The 25,366-nt window shown below is 31.5% G+C and overlaps 6 protein-coding genes across 6 annotated transcripts; all 6 read left to right on the forward strand.

Annotated features, from left to right (window-relative positions):
• The first annotated feature begins 1,229 nt into the window (after positions 1–1,229).
• On the forward strand, positions 1,230–3,412 carry LOC106105445 (endocuticle structural protein SgAbd-6-like). The gene is made up of 3 exons (XM_013285742.1): positions 1,230–1,273; positions 2,727–2,860; positions 3,141–3,412. Exons 1-3 carry the CDS (start codon positions 1,259–1,261, stop codon positions 3,346–3,348), a joined length of 357 nt encoding a protein of 118 aa, XP_013141196.1. The 5' UTR covers positions 1,230–1,258; the 3' UTR covers positions 3,349–3,412.
• Positions 3,413–8,169: 4,757 nt separating this feature from the next.
• On the forward strand, positions 8,170–8,961 carry LOC106105447 (endocuticle structural glycoprotein SgAbd-5-like). The gene is made up of 3 exons (XM_013285745.1): positions 8,170–8,178; positions 8,272–8,384; positions 8,736–8,961. The coding sequence occupies exons 1-3, from the start codon at positions 8,170–8,172 to the stop codon at positions 8,959–8,961; spliced, it is 348 nt and encodes a 115-aa protein (XP_013141199.1).
• Positions 8,962–10,287: 1,326 nt separating this feature from the next.
• On the forward strand, positions 10,288–12,634 carry LOC106105443 (endocuticle structural glycoprotein ABD-5-like). Its single transcript, XM_013285739.1, has 3 exons — positions 10,288–10,374; positions 10,462–10,595; positions 12,362–12,634. The coding sequence occupies exons 1-3, from the start codon at positions 10,366–10,368 to the stop codon at positions 12,585–12,587; spliced, it is 369 nt and encodes a 122-aa protein (XP_013141193.1). The 5' UTR covers positions 10,288–10,365; the 3' UTR covers positions 12,588–12,634.
• A 1,838-nt stretch (positions 12,635–14,472) lies between these two features.
• LOC106105437 (flexible cuticle protein 12-like) lies at positions 14,473–15,580 on the forward strand. The gene is made up of 3 exons (XM_013285733.1): positions 14,473–14,558; positions 14,755–14,912; positions 15,142–15,580. Exons 1-3 carry the CDS (start codon positions 14,496–14,498, stop codon positions 15,362–15,364), a joined length of 444 nt encoding a protein of 147 aa, XP_013141187.1. The 5' UTR covers positions 14,473–14,495; the 3' UTR covers positions 15,365–15,580.
• A 2,448-nt stretch (positions 15,581–18,028) lies between these two features.
• LOC106105444 (endocuticle structural glycoprotein SgAbd-5-like) lies at positions 18,029–20,274 on the forward strand. Its single transcript, XM_013285741.1, has 3 exons — positions 18,029–18,053; positions 18,885–19,015; positions 20,049–20,274. Exons 1-3 carry the CDS (start codon positions 18,045–18,047, stop codon positions 20,272–20,274), a joined length of 366 nt encoding a protein of 121 aa, XP_013141195.1. The 5' UTR covers positions 18,029–18,044.
• A 2,058-nt stretch (positions 20,275–22,332) lies between these two features.
• On the forward strand, positions 22,333–25,052 carry LOC106105434. The gene is made up of 5 exons (XM_013285729.1): positions 22,333–22,626; positions 22,786–22,934; positions 23,003–23,267; positions 23,339–23,515; positions 23,871–25,052. Exons 1-5 carry the CDS (start codon positions 22,621–22,623, stop codon positions 23,934–23,936), a joined length of 663 nt encoding a protein of 220 aa, XP_013141183.1. The 5' UTR covers positions 22,333–22,620; the 3' UTR covers positions 23,937–25,052.
• Positions 25,053–25,366: the final 314 nt, after the last annotated feature.

A 25,366-nucleotide genomic window follows, 5' to 3' on the forward strand; every position in this document is an offset into this window, starting at 1 on the left:
AAAAAAGCCTTGGATTACGATTTATTTCGTGTTGTCCTGTCTATTGATACATATTGTTGAATGTCCTTGTATTTAATTAAAACCTCACTGGGTTTTCCATTTAAATTAAATTTTGCTCATTTTTTTAATTCGTCAGAATAAATCATTGTTAAAAACAAATGTATATGAAACAGCATCCTCCAACACACATATGCGGTAGGCTACTTATAGCTCTAATAGGAATCTTGACCGTGACCTTTATGATGATTCGCAAACGAAGACCAATAAAGAAAAATGAAATAACATATAGCATAGGTAAACACGCGCGTTGCATGTGACAACCTACACACGATACGGCTTAAATTGTCCCTTATTAACATAATAATTTATTAACAAAATTTTTTTACATAGAAAAGAGACATTAGACTGACTAAATTAAGAACTTCTGAAAACAAACGACAACAAAAAACTACTTTCTTAGTAAAATAATCCTCATCGTAATCTTTATTAGAACGAGGACTCTCTAAGATTCGCTGAATCCAAAAATACAAGAATTCAATGTAATTAGAAACATGTAATTGAATGTCCTACCACATTCGTAACTTACACCGTCTTCACCTGCGTCTACGGCATTGCTATCTTTAATTTAATATGATCAATGGTGAAATATAACTTTATCTGTACGTGTACTATGGTACTCAGAACTCTTAAAGTTATTACGGGTTTCAGATCCGTAACTATTTGTAAATTGTTGCGATGCGGACTTTACTCTCTATCCCTAGTTTGTATCCTGTATGGTACTGGGATCAGCTTTCCTAGTTTATTTCTTCCACTTCGCTCTATCCTGAACATTTTCATTTAAAACTTGGTGCTTGCTCACACCTATGTTATACTGTAGTATACGTTATAATAATAAGATATCGTGCTTCGCAAATTGTTATTTTATTTCTGAAGATCACACATTACACAAACTGCACTCTAGGCTTGGATTAAGGCGAGGGTTTATAACTTCGATTCCATAGAACCGGCACAAACGAGACGAATAACGATCTAAATTAATGGTCTCGAGAATATTAATTAAGTTTAGTCGTCAATCGAGTTAAAAAAATACGTTTTCTCGTTTGGATTTTATATGATAGTGTCATTGACTTGTTTGAGTCCTTGGCGACGCTTTGTTTGCTAAGGAATGAAGTCCAGACTTGTCATTCATGAAGAACTCGATATAAGGTGACGGCGGTAGGCCTGAACCGCAGTTCTCTAATATATCACAACTAGAAAAATGTTAATTAATATGGTGAGTGAAGTGACTTTATCCACACATTACTTCGGGATTCAACTGCCTTGACACATGTATTGACAAATATTGTTGTATATTTTTTTACTTGAATGTAAGGCATAGTATACGTTATTAGTAAGGATGTACAATGTATGTCGCATTAGAAACGTCTCTAAGTTTGAGGGTTTTTATTCTGTCCTAACATATAAATGTCCTTTTGACCTTGACCAGTAGACTAAAACAAAGTAGAATGTTGCTTTGAAATTAGCCTATATGCAATTTACTTTCGTATGCTAACAATATGTAAATTATAATTCTAGAGTTCTTTTTCGTCTTCATAATAATTATAATTTTCCATTATAAGTAGAATACAAGGAAATACCTTGTGTTCCACCTATCAACAAAAAAAGACAAGTAGATTTGAAAAACGTGGGCGACAAGAAAAACAAAACGTCTACAAGTGATTTTATTGCATCACATCTTTATTGCATCATTCATATATGTAAAATGAATTATTTTACAAAATACAAGCATCCCTGTATAGAATTTGTCTACTCGATTAATTAATTTCGCTATTACTCATTAAGCGATAATTTTTTTTATTTCCTCATGTGGCAAACGAGCAAGCGGCCTCCGGAATCCGCCAAAATGGCGAAGCGAACCCTTAATTGACAAAGAAGGAGACGCATATAAACAGGATATTTCCCCTTCTCGAAATGATGGGGACATAAACCAGAAAGCGTTGAGATTGAATGTGGATGGCTACAAAGGAAGTGGAAGACCGAAGAAAGTATGGATGGATTGTGTGAAAGAAGATATGCTTAAGAAAGGAGTGGATTCAGATATGACGGCTGATAGAGATGTTTGGAAGAGCAGCACATACTGTGCCGACCCTCCATAAGGGATAAGGGCAAGTGGATGATGATGATTTCCCTTTCTTATGCGTTTCCTCCAACGTCAAATCCAGGTTCCCTTCCCATCCTTTTATTTTAAGAAAAAGGGTGGGAAAGAAAAGGGACTAAAGTTAGGCCTAGGGTATACTGTCACAATATTCTATGTTCTGCCTATATTCATTTTCGATTTTAAAGTAGATAAATCTGAATAAAATAGTGAACATACCATTATACTATAAAAATAAACTCACTCCCCTATTCTTAAGGAGTTGACAAAGATTACAGATTCATTTCAGCAGGATCATGTCGCACTTATCAAGTTTCTTTGCTAACATTATTATGTTTTTAAAACATTCAAAACATCCGGGTGATCTTTATAAATATTTATATGAAGGACCATATCGGATTAAGTGTTATTGTTGCGAACTCGAAAATAAAATAAATTCGTGAGTTATGGTTATTTAGTTTGGTTTTTATAAAAAAAAGGTATTTTAATTCCTGTCATATAAATATCTATTGATGAAATTCCAGTAATATAAGACTTGTTATCCTTGACATATGGTTTGTATGGTGCGCAGGCCTTTATTGAACGCATCTGCCTCGTAGCAGTATTATTAGCAACAGTGGAGAGCTCGCCTGCAGCGATTGATGGACCTGTACAAATAATTAAGTACGCATACAGTAACAACGGCTTGGGAACTTACAGTTTCGAGTAAGTACGTAAAACCAAACATTGGTAAGGATTTTAAATTATAGCTCCTAACTTTTGATCTACCTAATTCAACAAGATTAGAATTGTCATGATCGTAAGAAGCTTTAAAAGACTAACTTTTAGTGTTAGGTTTTTCAATTAACTTCCTTAGTCTAAAACTAAAAAAAAAAAAACAAAAAGAAATAATCTATTTAAAATATGTTATGTCTATTAATATTTCTTTTAATTTTCTTAGCAAATACGTAAGTGTAATTTCTTAAACGCTTTCTTTTTTTTTCAGATTCGTAGCATCAGACGGTACCTATAGAAAAGAAGAGGCTGGTATCATTAATGAAGCAGGAACAAATACTCTTACGATTCGTGGTGAATACGGATATCTGGTTCCTTCAGGGAAATATCACAGCGTTAGATATATAGCTGATGCTAACGGTTTTAAGCCGGAGATACATGACGATGATACTAGATTTAATGATAGGAGAATAATTTAATAATTTAAATTACAAAATGAAACTTATAATTATTATAACTTCTATTAGAAATTTATTAAAAAAATGTATAAATAAAAGATATTTTGTATTTCTATACATCCACACTCTTCCCGATTTTAACTTCTATTACCATTACCGATATGCTGGATCTACTACTCTTAAAAATCAAACTTCATGTTCTATTTCTGATTATTGTTTCTGAAAATGTTTACACATATCGTTAGTTGTAACAGTACTGTCGATGATTGAATCGACGATTGAAGAACCTTAACTACCACTTATATTACGGAAAACTATTGTACGTTGAATAAATATCACAAAAGCAGGTTGATGTCATCATAATTGAAATCCAGAGGTAAACATCTTATGTAAACTATGAAATCGATCGAATGTTAAATGAGGGGTTACGCAGACTTACTTAACTCATTAATTAAAGGATTATTTAAATTAATTCATAGAAATTGGTCCAACTTAAAATTAAGGTAATCGCGTGAATGAAAGAAATCATTCAAATAAAAATGTAATTATCACTTTACACCAACAAACATATAAATAGACGCGAATTTCAATGAAAACAATAAGATTTTTAAGATAGAAGCTGCAGCGAAACCTATGTAAACTATTTTTAAGTAGGTATAGATTAAGCTCTTCGTTATTACCGTAGAATTTATAAATAGTTAGATCCATTTAAGATATTTAGCAAAAAAATCACACATTAATAATTTTACCGTCAAAACTATTGCATGCTGATAATTAACGTCACTCTGTCGACATGTAGCTTCGACTAATGCAGCGATGAGTTAATATATCGTTTGTAATGTTCATGAAACTGATCAAGGGATTCGCGTTTTTATTTATTACGAATTCACAGATAAAATTTAAGAAAAACAAAATTGTAGATTTTCATTTGAAATATTTATTCTTACCAATTCTTCTTTTATTATGAAAAAAATCTTAATATAAAAACTTAATTTTGCATACATTACCATAATAACTTATTTTATAAAATTGGAACAGCACAATATAGAGAACTTGACTTTCAAACTTAGTCAAATATATCAGAAGAAATTACATGTCTCGTTGTGTAATGTCGTGTCGATGACATCGTCGTATCAGCATTATATAACTCGACCTTGTACAAAATTAATTCAACATATAGTAAGATTATGTTTAAACAGCTATCGTAATGTCGATCTGGCCTAAAAAGCATTTCTAGTAAGGAAGGCGGACCATCGAGTGTCGGAGGTCAGCCGCGCATCGGTTCAACACACTATGACGTAATATAAGTTTAGACCGACTTGAATACAAGCTAAATTCAGTCAAAATGTTAGTCAATATTGGAGAAAACCTTCACTGTATAAATAACAACAAATGATTACTCATTGACCAAGTGCCTAAGATTCTAACGGTCTTGGTCTTTTCACTTATTTATGCATTCTAAAATCTCTGACTAATATAATTATTGTAGTTAAGCTGGAAAGGTTATAGTTGACTGCATTTGATATGATTCTTAGACAGTCCAGTGACAGTCAGTGGCCGACAGTCCAGCATAATGAATGTCATAATGATATGCACAAACATATATACGTAATATAACAAAGTATGCGGGGAAAAACATTATCTTCTTATCAATCGGGTAAAAGGATAAAACATTTCATCTTACTAACTCGTTAACGTCAGTGAATGTAGATTAACTTGACCGACCTTGCTTTGACGTGGACTTCGAAGAACTATTTGGATTTCCAGTCTCTGATTTCCGTTTTCGTTCATTGCCAGGAACTAAATGTTATCCTTATAGTATTCTCTAAACACTATTATCTATACTATTATTATAAAGAGGAAAGATTTGTATTTTTGTATGTATTGATGTAACTCAAAAACTACAAGGGCAATTTAAAAAATCCCTTCACCGTTAAAAAGGTTACAACCGTTAAAAGTTATCGGTGGGTAACTTAGACTATATTTTAAAATTTCATGTGGATGGAGTCGCGAGCAACAGCTAGTCTAAAACAAATGTGTAAATGCGAAAAATGCTTAGCTTCATCTTAAACAATAAATAAATTAAGATGAAAACCTCCAATTTGTATTAAATAGTAATAACCGTCGCATTATTTCTGAGAATTAAAACGTAATTGTTCTAGTTCCGGGGCCTTATTGTTGCTACGTCACAAACAAACCCGACGTTATTTAAACGTTACTGTTAAACATTCATCTCACCTCTTAGTTACTGTTGTTGTTGTCTCTTGTTTGTTAGAGTTTGTAGCCTAAACGGCTTCATGGATCTCGATTGAATTTGGCATAGATGTAGAGTATAGTCTGGAAGGCTAAGGAACAAAAGTAAATAGCCTAACACATAGGCTACTTTAGTATTTTGTTTTTAATTTCACGCGGACTGGTCGTGGGCGAAAGCTAGGTATTTATAAATAAAATAGATAAATGATTAAATATGTATATTGATTGCTTTAATTGGTTTGTCGGATTGTATTTGATGAGAGCTATCTTCTTTTTATCGCACGCGCAATAACCGGTTGTATGTAAATAACAAAGCGCTCACAGAAAGACCTTGATATTTTCTATGAAATAATTTGTATTTAGTTGTTTTGCAAATGCAACGCGTTTTTAATGAAATAAGCCGTGTCATGATGCGTGTAAGAATGATTTTAACATTTTTAAATTGCAACAGTATCATCTACTTAATAACATCGTTCAGTTGAAAATGTTAAAGGCCGTACAGTTCGCCACAACTGATTGATGTTCTCATAACCTCAGTGTATGTTGCAAGTAATGTAATGTTGAATTTTATACATTCTATGAACATTTCAGTTACGTGGTCAAATTTTTCTATACACCTGCTATAGTTCTACGAATGAATTCGAAGGAACAAGGAAACATCATGATATATTTGATGTCATATGCCACGACTAAATCTGTTTGGATATTTTTTTGTTGTATTTGTAATTATTACTAAACATGCACCTAAAAATTTATATCAAGGATTGTAGCAAAATCTGTATATCTAAAATTGCATCCAAAAAAATAGTTTTTTAGACTTACAGATTTTCCTTTGAACATTATAGCGATTTTTTTTTCGAAAATGATTTTTTACAACAGTTATTATTATCATAATGTACATAATAATTGTATTTACAAGATTATAGTTTATTTAAGACTAACAATTATAACAATGAAAATTAGGAATATGCGAACAAAGCCGTGGACAGCAGCTACTCACAAATATATGTCGTCTTTATTTTAATATCTTGACATTTAATGTGGGAGCATTTGAAAGAATATCTACGAACTATGTTGAAGATCGCCAAATCTATAATTTTCCTTTTTTACGCTTTTTGTATTGTTGATGAATATATTTAAATTCCACGAACAATACCTACAAAACTATAAAAATATAGAGAGGTTATAACACTTAAAAACAAGATTCGTTCACCCTTGTTGATATATATGTTGATATATATAACATTCTTTTATCATTACTATAGTCATATCCTTATAGAGTTTCGCGACCACACAGAAAACAGTGAAGTGGAAGCAATTCCGCGTTTCGTCTGATGTGTGTGGTGCCGAGGCCTAATTTTAGTCCCTTTTCCTTTTCACCTTTTTCTTAAGAGGAAAGGATGGGAAGGAAAAGTGGATTTGACGATGGTTGAGACGCATAGGCAGGGGAAATATCCACTTAATGTGCGATACCTCCTCCGTCAATGAAGGGTAGGCATCTGCAATTGCGGATGTTTATGGGCTGCGGTCACTTTCCATTTCGGTGGATTCATGTGGCCGCTTGCTCGTTTGCCACCTTAAATTATAAAAAAAGAAACATATTTTGTTTAAAGGTACAAGATCATGTAAAATCAATGCTTACCAGATTAAGGCCACTGTGCCAATCGACTGAAAGATAATCCACCAGCGAACTTTATATATAATCTACGATTAATGTCAACTCTTGTAACAAATAACTTAAAGGGCACATTTAATTACTCTACATATGAAATCAAAAACACGATTAAGGAAGGTGTGAAGACTGAAATGGCTAAAGACTGATCGATATATAAGCCAAAAGCGTGGTGAGTCACATGGATTGGGACAGGAGGTAGAACTAATGTCAAATCTACTGGGTGATAGATATTGAGGTCCGGCGTTGAGGTTAAGTTAAGAATCACCTTGTTTATTTAATACCTCAATCATACTTAGAAAATTAAGTAGATAATGATATAACTCCAAGTGCGTCGGCGCCGCTAAAACAGGGAACTTTAGCTGAGTTTATTACTTTATTTGTAATTAACTACAATGAAACAACTTCCGCGTGAAAATAAAGACGAGAAAAACATCTCTATTTTAATTTTAATTGTAATCATAAATGTAGAACATGCGTATAACAAGTTAAAAGGGTCGTTAACCACGCCTCTCGCTTACAATTACTCATGAAACGAATGAAACAATTATGTAATTAATTAATTAATAAACACCATACGTTATATTAGGCTCTGGAACTACGCGTCAATTAAGTTTTTGCAAGGTTTATCAACATTGACCTTTATGAAGTTACTTAAGATAGATGCATAGGTCACTTCGATTGTTAACTAACACATGCGTACGGGAACCCTCACAAGCGAAAGCCTTACAACTATTACAAAGAAAGACGTTTTCGTCTGTACATACGGCTAGAAGCGACGAAGTTTTACGGCTATGTTGCAACCAAACTCAAGAAGAAATAAATTCATATATAAGACAGAGGTTTGAATACGTAACCATCACACAAACTGTGCATTCTTCGAAGACAACAGTCGTTGTAAATTAACAATAGGCAAGATGAAAGTGGTCAGTAGTCAAATTAAAGTTGTTGGGATTTAATTAATCTGTGACGTGTTTTGTGAATAATGTGCTGAGCTACATGAGATTGTTTTGTTTCAGTTTGTCGTACTCGCCATCATTGCGGTAGCCGCGGCTGCTCCCCAAAACCCACAGGACGTCCAGATCCTACGTTATGAAAGCAATAACGCTGGGCTCGATGCTTACAACTTCGCGTAAGATCATTTTTATTCTTAATATTTTTAAAACAAGAAGAAATAAATTGTCTGACACTAATTGCGCAGGGATAATCTATAACCTCATACCCTAATTGATATTATTAAGAAGACCTGAATTTGTTATCATAGGCTTAGCTAATGATCATCACTAATATTGAACTGTAGTCTTAATTCCTGTAATCTATAATCTGCAATTCAATGTATAGAAGGACACATGAACGTCATGTGTATCATTTAGATTGAAAGTAATACTGTCCTAGCAATTAAGTTTATTTTTAGTCTGATATGAAATAGTTTTACTTCATGTTTTTTTTAATATATCTTACAATGAATATTCTCGATTTACAGATGGGAACTTTCCGACGGAAGCTTACACGAAGAGCAAGGTCAACTGAAGAACCAGGGAACTGAAAATGAGGGTATTGCGGTTCAGGGAAGATACGCTTGGGTCGGACCTGACGGCGTGAACTATATCATCACTTACATTGCTGATGAAAATGGATTCCAGCCAACGATACAACAAGGTCCAGGAGGCGCGATCCCTTCAGCTGTCGTCGCTTCGCTTTTAGGTTAATTCCATAAAGAAAGTCCTGAATTAAAACAATTTGTAAATAGCATAACTTTACACAAACTTATGTAATATTTATATAAGTTCGATAAGCATTGTAAATAAAGTATTATAATTTTTACTACTTTTTTATTATAATTTAGTAAATAATATCACTTCGTGGTATGAGCGTGAACTATTGTGGCTTAAATTATTATCCATTATTTAAAATATTTTATGACTTTTAAATAACTCACATTAGAAAAAAAAGAAAGAAAAAATCTTGTATAATAATAAATCTCTACCTCTCACTCGCTAATAGTTTTTGAGATCCGTATTGATGTATTCATTTTTCAATTTAAAATAAAATATTTTAGGTCCTTGGAAGAAAACAAAGCCATGTAATTTTGCATGTCTTATATATGAGTTATTTTAAAGTGTAAATTTATCTTATACTAAATTGACGCCCAATCTTACGATGCTTTAAAATTCCATAATATGCTATAAATATTATAAATATTTTTCTATGGATTCACTTATATTATCAATTTTTTATCTTTCTATTAGGCAAACGTGGGTACATGTCAAAAATTAAATCTTTTTTTTTCGTTTTTCACTTCAAAGTTTACATAATTCTAGCTAAAATTGGATTAACGACCAAACCACAGTAATGTATTTACACTTTTTATTCTATTAAATGTATTCGTGATATCGTAATGAAACATGTATGGTGCTAACATAATTATGTAGTTAACTATTGCATTTACACAAGCATAAACTGTCTCAATAAGTGGGTTACATCGTTATTCACCTATTAATTAAGAGAAAATAGAATAACCCTTTTATGAAAGATCGGTTTAACTAGTTATATTTTCATATTAATTGTTGTCAAGGCTAGTAATCCTTATTCTCCAACGACCCACATTTTATAATTCTCTTTATAATTTCCTTGTTAAAATGAAAAATGAAATTATTTTTACTTGCTTCCGTTATTTATGAATCAAATTTTGAAACAAAAACACACGATAGAGTTAAAATTTGCAGTGACAGGTAAGATGCAATCATGTTTACAGGACGAATAATAAAGTAAAATTAGAATTTAAGAGTTACGTCGCTGTGTACAAAAGCTCACTGACTTTGTCAATATATTAGTAGTCAAAATAATTTACTAGTGAAATTTTTATCAATATCTTGGATTTACGATAACGCATTTCCAAATTTTAACGACGGAACCCATGAAACTGACCGTTGACAAACCGCACTTGACCATTTTTCTCAAATTCTAAGTGGTTCACCTTCGCGACCGCATCCCAAGCGGGTATTTGATTATTACAACAAAACTAAGTCATCTGGTTGAGATATAAAGGTCGCAAAACTTAGACACCTTTCAGTGTTCGTTTATCGTTAGCAAATAAAGGTCATCTAATAATCATGAAAGTGGTACGTAGTGTTTGAAATGGTGATTGATCAATTAAAAAAATATTAATTGGAAAATGATTAATTAAAAATGTAATTGTTTTTCAATAGATAGTAGCTCTATGCCTGCTGGTGAGCGCTGCGCTTGCAGCCCCTCCTCCAGTATACAGAGCTACAGATAGCCAAAACGCTGACATTTTGCGATTTGAAAACGACAACGATGGCACCGGCTCCTACAAATACGCGTAAGTAGTTTATTCATAAACCCTCAAGAATTAATTACTTATTGTTAAACTCGATTTTTTTTTTGTTTAACAATATTTATCTGTATATCATATTTGACCCTAATATTCTATACGCAAATAAAACATTGCATAGGCTCAGAATGTTGTTTCAATAAGTGGTCAGTTGGACCTAAGATTTTTTATAAATCAATCTAAATAACACTGGTGAATGTTTTATAGATAACGATTGATAAGATATATTAAGAGAGTTTCAGAACTTCCGTTTATTTTTTTGTTACTGTGAAATTCCGCTGAAAACATTGTGATTAAATACAAGAAAATTAGTATTTAACTATTTGTTTGTTTTAATAACATACAAGAGAATAAGAATGATCACATTACGTTGTGTATACAAAATATCGTTAATGAAAACTCTCAGTTAATAAGATCAATTAATTTTGAAACAGCTAAACTGTCGACTGGTGTTTCGTTTCTCTAACGTATTGATGAATACAAAGTTTGTAACCTGTGAATTTCGTCAACGCGCGGAGGCGAGATTATAATTTAGCAATCACTTTAAACTAGCATACCACAGGTGGCTCTTCCAGTTGAAAGTACTCTGTGGAGATAAACCATTAACTTTAATAGTTCCCTTCATTTGATACAAGAGCAATATCATTGGACGGCTAAATGCAACATGTTCAATGATGGATAACGATTGATGCCTAATAATTCATTATGATTTTCTACTTTCAACTATGTTTACATTAACCGATATCTAACTCTTGCACCCAATTTAGGAAATAAACCAGCGTTGAATATATCTATGCTAATATTAAAAAGAGGAAAGATTTGTATACTTGTATGTATTGAAATAACTGAAAAACTACTAGGCCGATTTCAAAAATTCTTTTACCATTATAAAACTATGTTATCGGTGAGTAACATAGTTAGATTTTTAAGTTCACCCAGGCGAAGTCACGAGCAATAGCTAGTTTGTTATAAATAAGCAAGAGTTAAAAATCAATAATGGAAAATAACTTAGCGATATGTAAAAATCTAAATAATTGGAATTAAACGAACTAATAAATTATTTAGATTCTAAATCCAAGGGCAACAAATAAAAAATGTCCGGCACAAAATTGTCATTGTCAAGGCAGACTTGAACTAATAAATAAAAAAGAAAGGAATGGTCCAATCAACTACGTATTTGTCTTTCAATCAAAAAACTGGTTTCGGGACACTGACATACGTATGTATTAGCAATATATCATTACAAGATTTGCACTAATTAAAACAGGCATGACACTAATATAGAAGGACAATAATACTTTGATATTGTCAGAGTGTATTAATTTTTGATAATGAAAATGTTATGATAGCCGACATTTTCAAGGGCAACGCTGCAAATATATAAACGCAAATATACGTGAGATACGTATTTATAAATAACACATGGACACTCTAATACGTAAACCAGAGGGGTTTAAAAATATAACTTTTTTTTTGGCTATTTGTTAAACTTGCCTAACAAAATAAGTAAAGAATCTTGAATACGAATGACGTATTTAAGGGTTACATATATTTTTTTTAATTCAAATCTGAAATCATTATAAACTTCTAGAAATATTTACTTTCGAACTATATTTTATCATTGTTTGTTTGTACTACGAGTAGTACTACTTGTTGCCGAATCTTTATCGGTCTCTATTTGTATCTACACTTACTAGAAAATAATGACAGTTACTTTATGGAGTCCAATGAAGTAAAAGCATTTTTTTCAACAGATACGAACAGACCGACGGCACGAAACAGGAACAACAGGGTGAATTAGTCAACGTTGGACTCGAAAACGAACACTTGGTGGTCAAGGGTAGGTTTACTTTCATCGGAGACGATGGTATCACCTACGTTGTAACCTACATCGCTGATGAAAACGGATACCAGCCCGAAATCGAACAAGGACCAGGCGGTGCCGTCCCTGACGCCGTTGTCGCTTCTCTCCTTGGTTAAATAACTTAAAGACTTATTAAATTGTTATTAAAATTTTAAATTAAGAAGTCATGTTTTTATTTATCTTCCTTCTTACATATTTTAAATGCGAAACTTAACAACTGGACGGATCTCGATGAAATTTAGCATAAATGTAAATTTAGAGAACACATAGACATATGTTCGTCCACACTATCCTAGTGTCTACTTAGTTTTGTTTTTTCATTCCACGTGGACGGATTCGCTAACGAAAGTTAGTCACCAACAAATATTGTAGAATCATTGTACACCTGTACAATGATTAAAACACCAATCGCTTAATTATGGCTTTCTTTCTACTAATTGGGCAATGTCGAGTGATTTTTTTACATGAATGTTGTATACATATCAACAATATCTAGAGAAATTATAGCAGGAAACAATATTTAAATAACACAGAAATCTTCAACATTGGTCGCCCCTAAATTTTCACACATATTGATGAATAGCGTAGCAGATCACATTATATTTACATACCTTATCTTACTTGATTATAATTAGGGTTGAACAAATTACTCTGGCGAAAATTACGTAAATATCACTTATGACATTTTGCTAGCGACTTCGTCCGCGTGAATATTAGAAATGTAGCTTATGTTACTCAGCGATAACGTAGGTTTTTATTGCTGAAAGAGTTTTTGAAATCGGTCCAGTAGTGTTTGAGTTACTTCCAAAATCCAAAAATACAAATCTATCCTCTTTATAATATTCATATAGATTTCAGAGAAACTATGGTACATAGCATAGGTTGTTAGCTATAAGTATGTTTGGTGTTAAATAACATTATTATAGTTTCAAAACATTGTTAAATACATATTGTGTCGAGTATAAAGATTAAGAAGTTTGAGAACATTGCATTCTGGTAGAAGGCAATTACTAGTTGCGACATACAAATGTTTACGATCCATAACTTCACAAGTATGCGTATTGACGATCATGTCATTATTCGTTGGCTGAATATGCCAATCTCTTTTCAAGAATGTCTAAAATAATAAAAAAAGCTACTAACAGAATGTACAAAAAAATAATAACATGTTAAACTATGGTAAACTGTTTAGTTTAGCTTACTTTAAAAACACTATAGATAACGAGTTGACCCTAAATTTCAACTACTGAAACGCAGAAGTACCTAAATAGCGATATCTCCATTTTATCAAAGGAAATGAAACGATGTAGGTAAACATGTTTTTATATTTCGTCAATGAAAGCTTACGGCTAATTTTAACTGTTTCCAAATATATTCTGTTGATATTTGTCAATATCTTAAGGGTTAGGCACTTCGTACACGATGCGATAAATATTCAAAACCTGACGATTATAGTCGCTATGCGACTTACGTAATATAATTTCATAGACGTTCGCACAGAGGCACGGGTCGCCGACATATCTTCGCTATCAACAGTCACTAGCTAGTTATTTGTCAACGGTAAAAAAGTTGATACGATTTGCATGGCACAGTTTATTTTCACAGATAAATTTGTCTCAGCCGTGTAATCGCTATGGCTGTACTAACCAAATAGACGTTTTGCTTTGATAATTGAAAACTGTGTGTACGGACCGCTACGAGATAATCGCGACGCAGGTATGCAATACTAGTTTATTGTGTACGAAGAGCCTAAGGAAATATTATTAAGTAGACAAACACTGTTTACTTGGACTGTACGTAAATTATGCTCTACTATATTAAGAAATAACGTTGACATTATACATTTATGTACTTCTTAAAATAACGATCTTTCTTAGTTTTGTTTCAGGGAAATAACTGCCACGATCTGGTAGTTTTGTATTTCTTATTTTTAACAAAGTCGAGTAGTTTACCTTCATTGCTGCTTCTTAGTTAAGATTTACAACAAAACTATACATCTTATTAAGATATAAATTTTGCGAAGAATGTATAAAACGTTTATTTTACCTTTAAGCTTCAACGAACAATCAACTGTAAAAATGAAATTGGTAAGGGAAATTTTGTTAAAGAAACATGGCAATATAATTATACTAAGATATGCATTTTTTTAAATGATAAAGTTTGTATTTAAGTGTATGTATTCGAGAATTTGTATATTGTAGGCATGTTAAAGTGTAAAGAAATGTGTGCCGGTTATTCTGTAATTACGAAAGTGTATAAATAATTAATAATTTTATTCTATAGGTAGTGCTACTGTGTTTACTGGGGATCGTGTACGCAGTACCAGCCCCATCTTTCTTGGATAGTGTAAGTGACTGCTATGACAACGAGGACAAATTTTTGCGATTTGACAACTTTAGAAGAGATTATTATAATAGTCAGAGAATTGCTTACAGATTTGGGTAAGTTACACTTCTATTAAAACTCAATTTAAACATAGAACAATATTTTTGAAGCGAATAAAAATGTGTTAACCAAAAATTGTAAATATGCGTGCTATTAAATATATTTAAAAAGGCCATCTAACTTAAAATTAAGATACTAATTACACACTAGACCGCTGTTCCCTCTTTTCATTTACAAGTCTATGGCCAATACTTAAGATCAATAAGTTTCTATTATCATTTTCAGGTTTGAACAATTAGACGGCACGAAGCAAGAACAAGAAGGCCAATTTATAAACAAAGGTGGAGATGACTTTCTATCCGTTAATGGCTTTTACTCGTATATTGGCAGCGACGGTGTGAGGTACACTACTAAATACAAAGCCGATGACAATGGATACCAGCCTGTGATAGAACAGGGCCCTGGAGGAAGTGTTCCCGATGCTGTAGTCGCATCTATGCTTGGATAAATAAAAATTAAATTAGTAGATAAGTGTCATAAAATTATAAATGATTTTTATATTTTTTCATTTTTAAAGTAATCAAAAAAATCTTTCACCTAAAAGAAGAATGAAATTTGCTTTTATTTTTTCACTTTTCACTGTTGAATTTTAGAACATACCTAAATCTTTTAAAACAAAATAGAGAAATTTCCTTACATCGAAATAAACTGTTTTATTATAAAATGTAGTTTTATTGCTTGTTGTAGAATAAAACCTAATATTTTTAAGCAGTCGTAAAAGTGTTTTGCGTCAAACGTTATGTTAAGAAATACTGTTCATATATTTTCATGTTTGGTAAGTATAAAAAAAAAATTACGAATTAAATAAATATTCGTATTTTTTTTTGCAATTATCTCACATTAAAATCATATTTCAGTGTTTTCTAATTCTAATAATAAATTCACAAGCAGTTATCTACACGTAGTAAGTGTCGAAAAGTATGTCTTTTTCTTTATTTTTTTTATTTCAAAACAAAAGTTAAAATGTTTTATTTAGCGAAGATGAGGAGCTTAGGAGACTTTTTCCTAACGAATTTCCAATGGATACAGTAAGACGAAGCGGTTCACCGTTTCCTGAGGTAATTCTTATACAAAACTTCTCATAAATATAACAGAAAATATTCTAAAGGAAAACCAGGAATAAACACTGATCTCGTACTTTATTGTCTAGAAAAATGATGAGACGTTAGAGACAAAAATCTATACTAATAATATTGTAAAGAGGAAACCTTTGTTTTATTGTAATAAATAAGGCTCAAAAACTACTAGGCCGATTTCAAAAATTCTTTCACCGTTAAAAAGATAATTTATCTGTGAGAGGTTAGATTTTTCATTTCTTTTTCATTATTTTTAAATTGTACGAACGAAGTCGCGTGAAAAACTATATGGAATACTTCAAACGTTCATAACATGTTGCGTTACCGAAATGTTCATATTTCAGCATTTAGGTCGGTACACTGAACTGAAAAGTTATTTCCTTCATCCTAAAAGTAAATTAAACAGCCATTTTGAAGAAATGATCTGTTACAACAGAAGCAATAAAAAGGTTATCTTCCTTTTGTTTTTTACTAGGTTTCGCTCGCGACTCCGTCGGCGAGTAATTAAAAAACACAAAAGTGAGTAGCCTATGTGTTCTCCCAGACTATCTTCTACATTTATACCAAATTTCATCGAAAACCGTTTAGCTGTTTAGGCTACAAACTTTAACAAACATCCATCTAAACTTTCGCATTTATAATATTAGTATTAAGAATGATTGAAATAGTAAGAAGAAATAAGATTTTAATACAAAATACGGTAGTGATGTTGATAATTTTTTCTGTATTTTTACAGATTTGTAAAATTGACGTAGACCGATATTTACCAGAAGAGAACAGTTATTATTCATCTGTGGCTATAGAAAGCCACGTTGATAGACGACGCGTTTATTGTTTCATGTTGCTTTGCTTTACCGAGGATGAATTGGACAGAGTCGCAGCTTCTTTTTAATATCTATCTAGTTTATTGAATGGATACATATACATTATCATGCGAAAAGTTTTAATAAAACCTGTACTAAAATATTTACTCTAATGTTTCCTATGACAACAATTTCAACCTTAGCAAATACGAAAATATGTTGACCAATGTTTCAATTATAAATGAATGAGTTAATGAAAGCTTCAGATGTGTTTTTTTTTTAATAAATTCACTATTAACGTAAGCAATAAAGAAATTACCTGTGGTTAAAAAATAGCTAATATTTGTTTATATAATTTTGCTCTTAATTAATCTTTCAATACAATATTTTTTAACTAAACATGAACTTTGCTATTTAATAATGCGATTAATACTATACAAATATTCTTGTTGTTATATTGATTAAGAAAAGGCATAGGTTACATGTACAAAATACATATTATGTAAATATTATAAGTGCTTGTAATTCGCTTAATCAAAAAGTCAATGTTATTCAAATGATTGTTATTACATTAATACCCTAAAGGTTAAAACGCATCAGCCTCCTAACCTTTAAAAACAAATGAGTGGATAATTTTGTGTCATATATACATACATATTCTAAATATTCTCCATTATATCCCTGACCTAAGATGTTTCAATATTTTCATTTTTTGGTCGATTGTTATACTTTTGATTAACATACTTACCCCGTAGACAACAAATAAGAAAAGACTTCTTAGTTAGAAAACTTTTCATTTTAATTTTTAGACTTAATTTTCAAGATTTCACTGTCTTAAATTCTCTAAATATTTCTTATGAATCGATAATTTTTTATTTGTAAGTATCGAAAGATCCTATTTTTAAAATATGATTTTTGAACCTCATAACCCTACGGGTAATAAATAAGTTTAAGATAAGATATAATTGTTTTATATTGCTATACGACGTTCAAACACAACTAATTATTATGAAGCATATCTCTATAAAGAATGAAAAATATTACAAAAGGCCAACCATCATAGTAATCTTCGAATTAGCCAAGGTCTCATCGCGACATCTTGCACTGGTCAACCATACAATGTTGACGAGATAAACGCATGTAAGTATGTTGCAATAGAACATAACACATAGTATATAAAATGTGTTTGCTTAGACAGACACACACACTTCGATTGGATCGATTAAGTGAAACTCGTACGCGTCTAATCATGAAATTGGTGGGTAAAACTGTGAAATTTAAAAGTGTAGTGTACTATTAAAGTGACTGTACAGTGGAGTGTAACCTTAACTTAATACTTAATAGTAAATTGTCCATAAGCAAACCATGTTTCTGGATATGGCAAAATTGTCGTATCCTATAGTGACATGATGTTACGGTTAGCTAGGGTAGTAAGTACTAAACTATGGACTGTCACAGCTAAATAAAAATCCTTATACTACGAAAAACTAGCATATCTGCAATAATATGCATACGAGCTGTTAAAATTGGTGCAGTGTTATAGGTTTACTTTCTGTTGAAAAGCAGTTGCTATTCGTATTTGCCAGAAATGTAGGAAAAAGTTAAATACGAGTAGAACTTACAACTCAAACTAACCGTATCTAACGGTGTTCTTCATTGTCAATCGTTTCAATAACTGTTATCCAAAACACTTAAAGCAAGAATGTTTTAGTAATTTAAATAATCTTATCACATTAAAATGTATAAAAATGAGCATTTTTATATGAAAAATCTTACTAACTTCGATGTTTTCTAAATAAACTCATCAATTAACCATAATTGTCTAAATGCGCTTATCACATCATAGACTAGGAATATCCTTTTTGTTTTTCTATCACACCCAATTTTTTTCATAATCACCATGACAACCCATAGTGTAAAATTAGTATGAAAAATCTGAAGTAAGGGAAATGGTTACTAAACATTTTTAAATGCGGCAGTTAGCTTTTAAACTACCGGCTATGGCTTTATCTTTTTGTAATTGGCAGTAAGATCTTTCTACGTACTTCCAATGGTACTGAATTAATTGTATTTTTCTTTGTGTTCCCAGTTTGTAGTCCTCTCCCTGTTGACCGTTGCAGCCGCAGCACCTCAAGCAGCGTCACGCTCGGCTCCGAACGAAGAAGTTCAAATTCTCAGGTTCGATTCCAGCAACGATGGTCTCGGCTCTTATAATTTTGCGTAAGTATGCGCCAATATCAAAGATGTTTATTTCTACATTACAACAAGAGTTTATGATTTTAACAGCAAAATAACAAAAAAATTAAGCTTATCTAACTATACTTTATCAATTTAACGCGTCTCATGGAATGCGGACATACAAGTACTTTGAACTCAAAACCATTATTTCCTGTTATAAAATATTGCTATTAAAATTAACGGTCGAAGGTTTAAAGATTTTAGATATCACGAAATATAAACAAAGTCATTAATGTTTATGACAATATCCCGTATACCTTATAAACGTTTTGTACAATTATATATAACATTTTCAAATCGCTTTAAGCTATTCTTTTAACAAATAAAATTGAAACTGAAATAGAAGTTTCTCGATCTGTAGATAAGTTTCTACAATCTTTAAAATTATAATTCTTACTAAATTACTATACAAAGTTACAAAGCACGGTCTTTACGTCTATTTCGAGAAAAATTTGCTTCATCACATCATCATCATCACCAGCTCACTATACGTCCCCACCGAGGGGCTCGGAGCCTACCCTAATATGGGGTGACTAGGCCATAGTCAACCACGGTGGCCCAGTGCGGGTTGGTTGACTTAACACATATCTTTGAATTTCTTCGCCGATATGTGCAGGTTGCATCACGATGTTTTCCTTCACCGTAAGAACGTCGGATAAATTATGTACATATGAAAATTCGAAAAATCGAAAATCACATTGGTACACGGCGGGATTCGAACCCAAGACATGTAGATTACAAGTCAAGTGTTCAAACCACTGAGCCACCGACGCTCCATTTTCATCAGCAAAATTTGCTTCACTACAAAGTAATTCCTTCAATGCCAAACTCCCTTTCATTCTATAAACTGTATTGACTTTTTATCTCTATAAAAAGTTACAGTAGTACCTACAAAAGAAACGAAAGAAATAATATCAGATATTTACCGTTTTCAAGAAAGATAACATGGTGGTAGTTATTCTCCGAATAGGAAATCAAAATTCAAAACCATTACAAGGTAAATTTTTCCTTACAGATTTGAACAAAGTGACGGCACGAAGAAAGAGGAACAAGGTGAATTGAGGAACGCGGGGACTGACGATGAGTTCGTGGCCGTCAAAGGATCTTACTCGTGGCAAGGACCTGATGGCGTGGTATATACTATCACCTACACCGCCGACGATAACGGTTTCAAGCCAACCATCGAACAAGGACCAGGCGGAGGCGTACCACCTGGCGTTGTCGCTTCTCTCCTTGGTTAAATAGTCATTACAAATAAAATAATTAGGATCTTTTGTTAATAGTTTCTTTTACTCAATGAACTCCTAATAGCTTTCGCATATGGTAAAGAGCATCAAAACTACATTGAATTTACATCTTGTGTAAACAACTGAAATAATTGGTAATCGGTAATCACATTACATAATCGTCGACATCGACCAAATTACAGCGATGTACTCGTAAAATTGATTAAACAACAAGTTTCTTTCACGTTTAAAGCAGATCGAAGTTATCAAGCAGTTGTCGTTATTTAATTTTATATACTGACCAGCTTTCGCCCGCGACTCAGTCCGCGTAGAATTAAAAAAAAAAATTGAGTAGCCTATGTGTTCTGCCAAATTTCATTTAGATCCGTTCAGCCGTTTGGGCTACAAGCTCTAACAAACATCCATCCATCCAACCATCCATCATAACTTTCGCATTTATAATATTAGTAAGAAGTAAGATGACCTGTGGACATTTGAAACTTAGATAATTTATACGAAAAATCATATAAAATAAATTCTTCTTGGAAAACCCCGCTGAAATCCAAATGACATTAAAAGAAAATTAAAAAATGTTGTGTCATCGAAAACGCCATCATACGACATGCGCTGTTTTTTGTAATTCCAAATTGACTCTGCAATATACCAAGTAATATCAGTATAATTTTTGTATCAAGGTTATTTGAAAGGAATTTTGAAATTTTTTCTGTATGAAATTTAATAAATTCACAGAAATGACAAAACCCAAGCCAAAAACAGGGGAAATAGTTTTTTCAGCGTTAAAGAAATTAATGAAGAACACCGGATGGACTTGCCGCACGATCATTAAATTCATTAAATTGGAATACAAAATATCAGATCCAAGGATTAACAGGAAGGTCTCTAGGTAATATTGGTGCTTCAGTAATATTCAAATACTTAAAATGTACAAGCATTAACAAAACTATACGTAATTTTTTACCAGTTTTTACTTTATTGAATCGTTTTGCGAAACTACTCTGCATAGGCTTTCTTAGATTTTCATTAAAATCAAATTAATGATTTAGAAAATGTAGAGAACCAGCTACATACGTTTTATTTCTATTTTTCGAATACTCATGTTCGTATTATAAAACCACTTACAGGTAGATTGTGGTAACCATATGAAATGAGTTGTTTATTGTTTATGTCGGAGTTTACGCTGTTTCAGAAGCAATTATCGATTAACTTTAAGTATTCAGTTATCAAAAATGCGAAAAAAGTTTGATTAAGTTTATTTTTAATAGGGCGTTAAAGCGTGGTGTGAGGATGGGCTTACTACAGATGGAAAATGGAAGATATCGTTTAGCTAATAATATGTCAAAAAGTTTAACAAATTGTCGAGCTCCAATACAAAAGAAGAGAAGGTGTGCCTGCGTTCCACGTAGACAGAACTCAAGACTTCGTGACTATAGAAAAAATTAAGATCGGGATTTTTTTTTTGTGTTTTATTTAATTTGATAGCTGCTTATAATAAAAGTTGAAACAACTTAAAAATTACTATTCTTTACTAGTTATAGTAATGTAAATAGTCCGACTATAAAATAAAATATGGAATATAGAATTATGAAAATAGCAATGAAAAAATATTCTACAAAATCCGTTAAAAGACCTACCTTTGTAATGGAATTTTTTAAATTGTTTTAAAAAGTCAGATTTTCGTTATGGGAACAATAAATCCTTCGTAAAATATTAATATAGATTACCAAGCTATTAAATTTTTATTAATTTAAAGGATTTAGTTGTTTATAATCGTGTTTAGTTTAGTTTTCTATAATTATGTAAAAATAGATGATTTACGTTTAGTATTTATTAAATAAATTAGAAATAGATAAATAAGTGATCAAGTAAGTCGAGGTTGAACATTGCACTTTATGGTTCCGTATTTAGTTTTTAATGTTTTTCTTATTTTTTGTAAATTCGTGATATTTCACGTAATAAAAATACGAAAAAATTTAATAATTTGTGTGAAAATACGAAAAATTTAATGACCATATTAAACTGTAATTTAAATACTGCACTCTTATTGAAAATTTAGCAGTATAAATTTCGATTGTAAGGTGTACTGAGGAATCCTAAAGATCAAGGCAAATGAATCAGATAACAACAAAAACTCGAACCGCATAATGGATACACCGCTCATTTAAGTTTTAAGTTAGTGAAGTGGAGCAGAGTTTTGTAACTGTGCGGTAAAAATTGAAGACGTATTTGTGACGTCATTGTTAACTGTTATTTCAAGTCAAGAGATCTAACAATTCTATTGCAAGTCCAAGTGACAACTCAAAGTTCTGACTGATTTATTCTCGGAAAAAATACAACAAAGATATGAAGGTAAGAGAGAAGAGCTATTTAAAACTAAAAGCGACTAATTATTTCAATTCAAATCCGTTAAAATACTTCGTACTTAATGATTGCAATTATTTTAGATAAGTAGTTACAAACAAGCGTTTTTGTTAGTTCGTGGTTTAAAGTTATTTTATTTATTTACAGGTTCTATTATTACTTTTACATCTCAACTTATTGAACTTTGCTGTCAGTTTTGTTATACGTAAAACAACGATATATCATCCAATACCGACTGGTACTGTTAATAACTTAGAACAACAATCTTCGAATTATGCGGCAGGAGATATTAAATTGTATGTACATACATTTCTATTATTAATTAATTTATATCTATGAAGCCTTCAATAAATTTGTCTTGTAGTACATTTTTAGCTAATAATCATTACACAAGGGGCGATGAAGTACCCAGTATTGGAAATTTAATCAAATCAATAAGAATACCAGGATTCAACGTGTATCGTATAGTTTTCAATCGAGATAATACAGGAAATTATGACAACGTTAAATCATCTCCAAAATTAATATCAAAACCTATACCAGATAATTACGCAGATAAACAGTTATCCAAATCTGTAATCGAAAAGAGAAATCATAGCGAAGCTCATAACATTGACGAAATAAATAAGGTAAGTCCAAACAATAAAGCACTTTCAGTTATTCATTTCAATAATGTTATAGCAATAAAAATATTTCACAGGCACCAGATATTGAGAATGTAGTTGACCCAAAATTAATTGAAATAGATTGTGAAGGGAAAAACTCTATAGATAAAGAAAATTGTAAGGAGGAAACTACGACAAACATAAATGAAATTACTACTGACATCGATCGATCTAACGAGAATTCAACAGTGACGTCAGAATACGATGATGAGGTAATTCTTTAGTATTACTCATACATAATCACGATTAGAAATAAATAAATCTAGCATTCCTGGAATAAATTTAGTTCCGGAACTATACTTTCATGTTAAAATATCCATATTATACGGGTACTATTTTAACTTTTCTATATTTCATTAAAATCCTGATAAAGACTTACTTAAACACTTGACCACCTCGGTGTTCACTCCGCTCATTTGCCCCCTTTTATTATATAAAAAAGGAGAATTAAACGCTTTTTACAGCTACAAATAATTATTTTATTAATTGTCTTCGACATAAACTATACTAAAGACCAAGTTAAACGCTTTTATCACGTTTTAAATACTTGTTTTTATATTTTTTCAGAATTATGGCGGTATATCAGACCGAAGTGATATTCCCCCAGGTTTATTGGCATCTTTAGTAGGATAAATAGTTTTAAATAACTGTGTATAGATTCATTATTTATTACAATAAGTGCTCAATCATCACATACTGTTTGACAAATTCTTGTGTCTAAGAATATTTCAAAGAACATGGCAACATCATCTAGGTTATACATCCAAAATTCATTTAATTTATTTCCATGATCGTCATAATCTATGTATAATAAGTTGTTTACTGAGCCACTATTAGCACCGTTCCGTAAAGCTTCGTGCTTATTAATAATAATAACTGATTTGCGGTTTTCTTTCAAAACAAATGATGTATTTTTATGTGTGTTATTTCGAAATACAAGATTGCTGAAACAAAAATTATGTTTATTAGCTAAAGTTCTTTTGCATTACTGTGTCAGTACAAGTCATGCCTTGTTCTTGTACAACGCGACAAATAAAATAATTTTATGACGAGGAAAAAACTAATTTCTTACATCTGAATATCGTGTAAAAAATTATACGTTGAGTTTGACATAATAACAGTCCAGACAAATTGTTTGGTACAAAATAATATCCCGCATGTCGGAGTTCCGCACATTTAAGTGAAAAAAAAAACATCTTGTTTCGATGACCCCATATTTGCCTATAGTCATTTCTTTTACCAAAGGACATACGAGGAAAAAAACGCAAACATAAATTATTTTGGTATGCATATCCGAGAAAGCAAAGTAAAACTACACCTTTACTGGGAATTTGAAAATTATCGGAATTCACTTACTTTTTTTGTCATCATTATTTAAATAACCGTTTAATAAAATGTTTGGACTAATCTGAACGACGTATTTTTCAAATTTACTATAATACACTTCATAACTCACCACTTCAAAAGGACAAAGTTTGAAATTCGAACGTAGACAACCACAAATTCATATCAGTATAAAAAAAAACAGTTTTTTATTTATAATTTGCTCTTTGTCTTACCTCATCTGTTTCTCGTGGATCGTATCGTTTATTGTGCATCCTATAATTACAATTGAATAAAAAATCTGCAAAAAAAGTTGTAACGAGTTTTTAATGTATTAGATATTTTTTGTTAGTAATGGTATTTATTCTCCTCAGCCGAATGCCGAGTAACTGGACATCCAAAATATCTATCTTGAAACTGCACACCTTGGGCTTTGTACTGTTTACATGCGGCCATTATCGAGAGGTATATGAAATTTTACCTTCCTAGTCTTTGGCTGTTTATCCTAATTGCCATGTCTAACAGCCGGACTAATAAGAGAATTATTTATCCTTACGTTTCTTATCTAAAGTTATTATCAATTAATGTAAAAAAAATAATTATTATCTAAAGTTCTTAATCCTTTTAATATTTTGTGGAAAATCCCTAGAAATCTAAGTCAATAGAATGTTATCGATTATTAACTTTCTCATAAATATAAAATACCCACGTCAAATTATAAATCATACTAAAATATGATA

This window comes from Papilio polytes, unplaced genomic scaffold (genome assembly GCF_000836215.1).
Source record: "Papilio polytes unplaced genomic scaffold, Ppol_1.0 DF822845.1, whole genome shotgun sequence".
NCBI lineage: Eukaryota > Metazoa > Arthropoda > Insecta > Lepidoptera > Papilionidae > Papilio > Papilio polytes.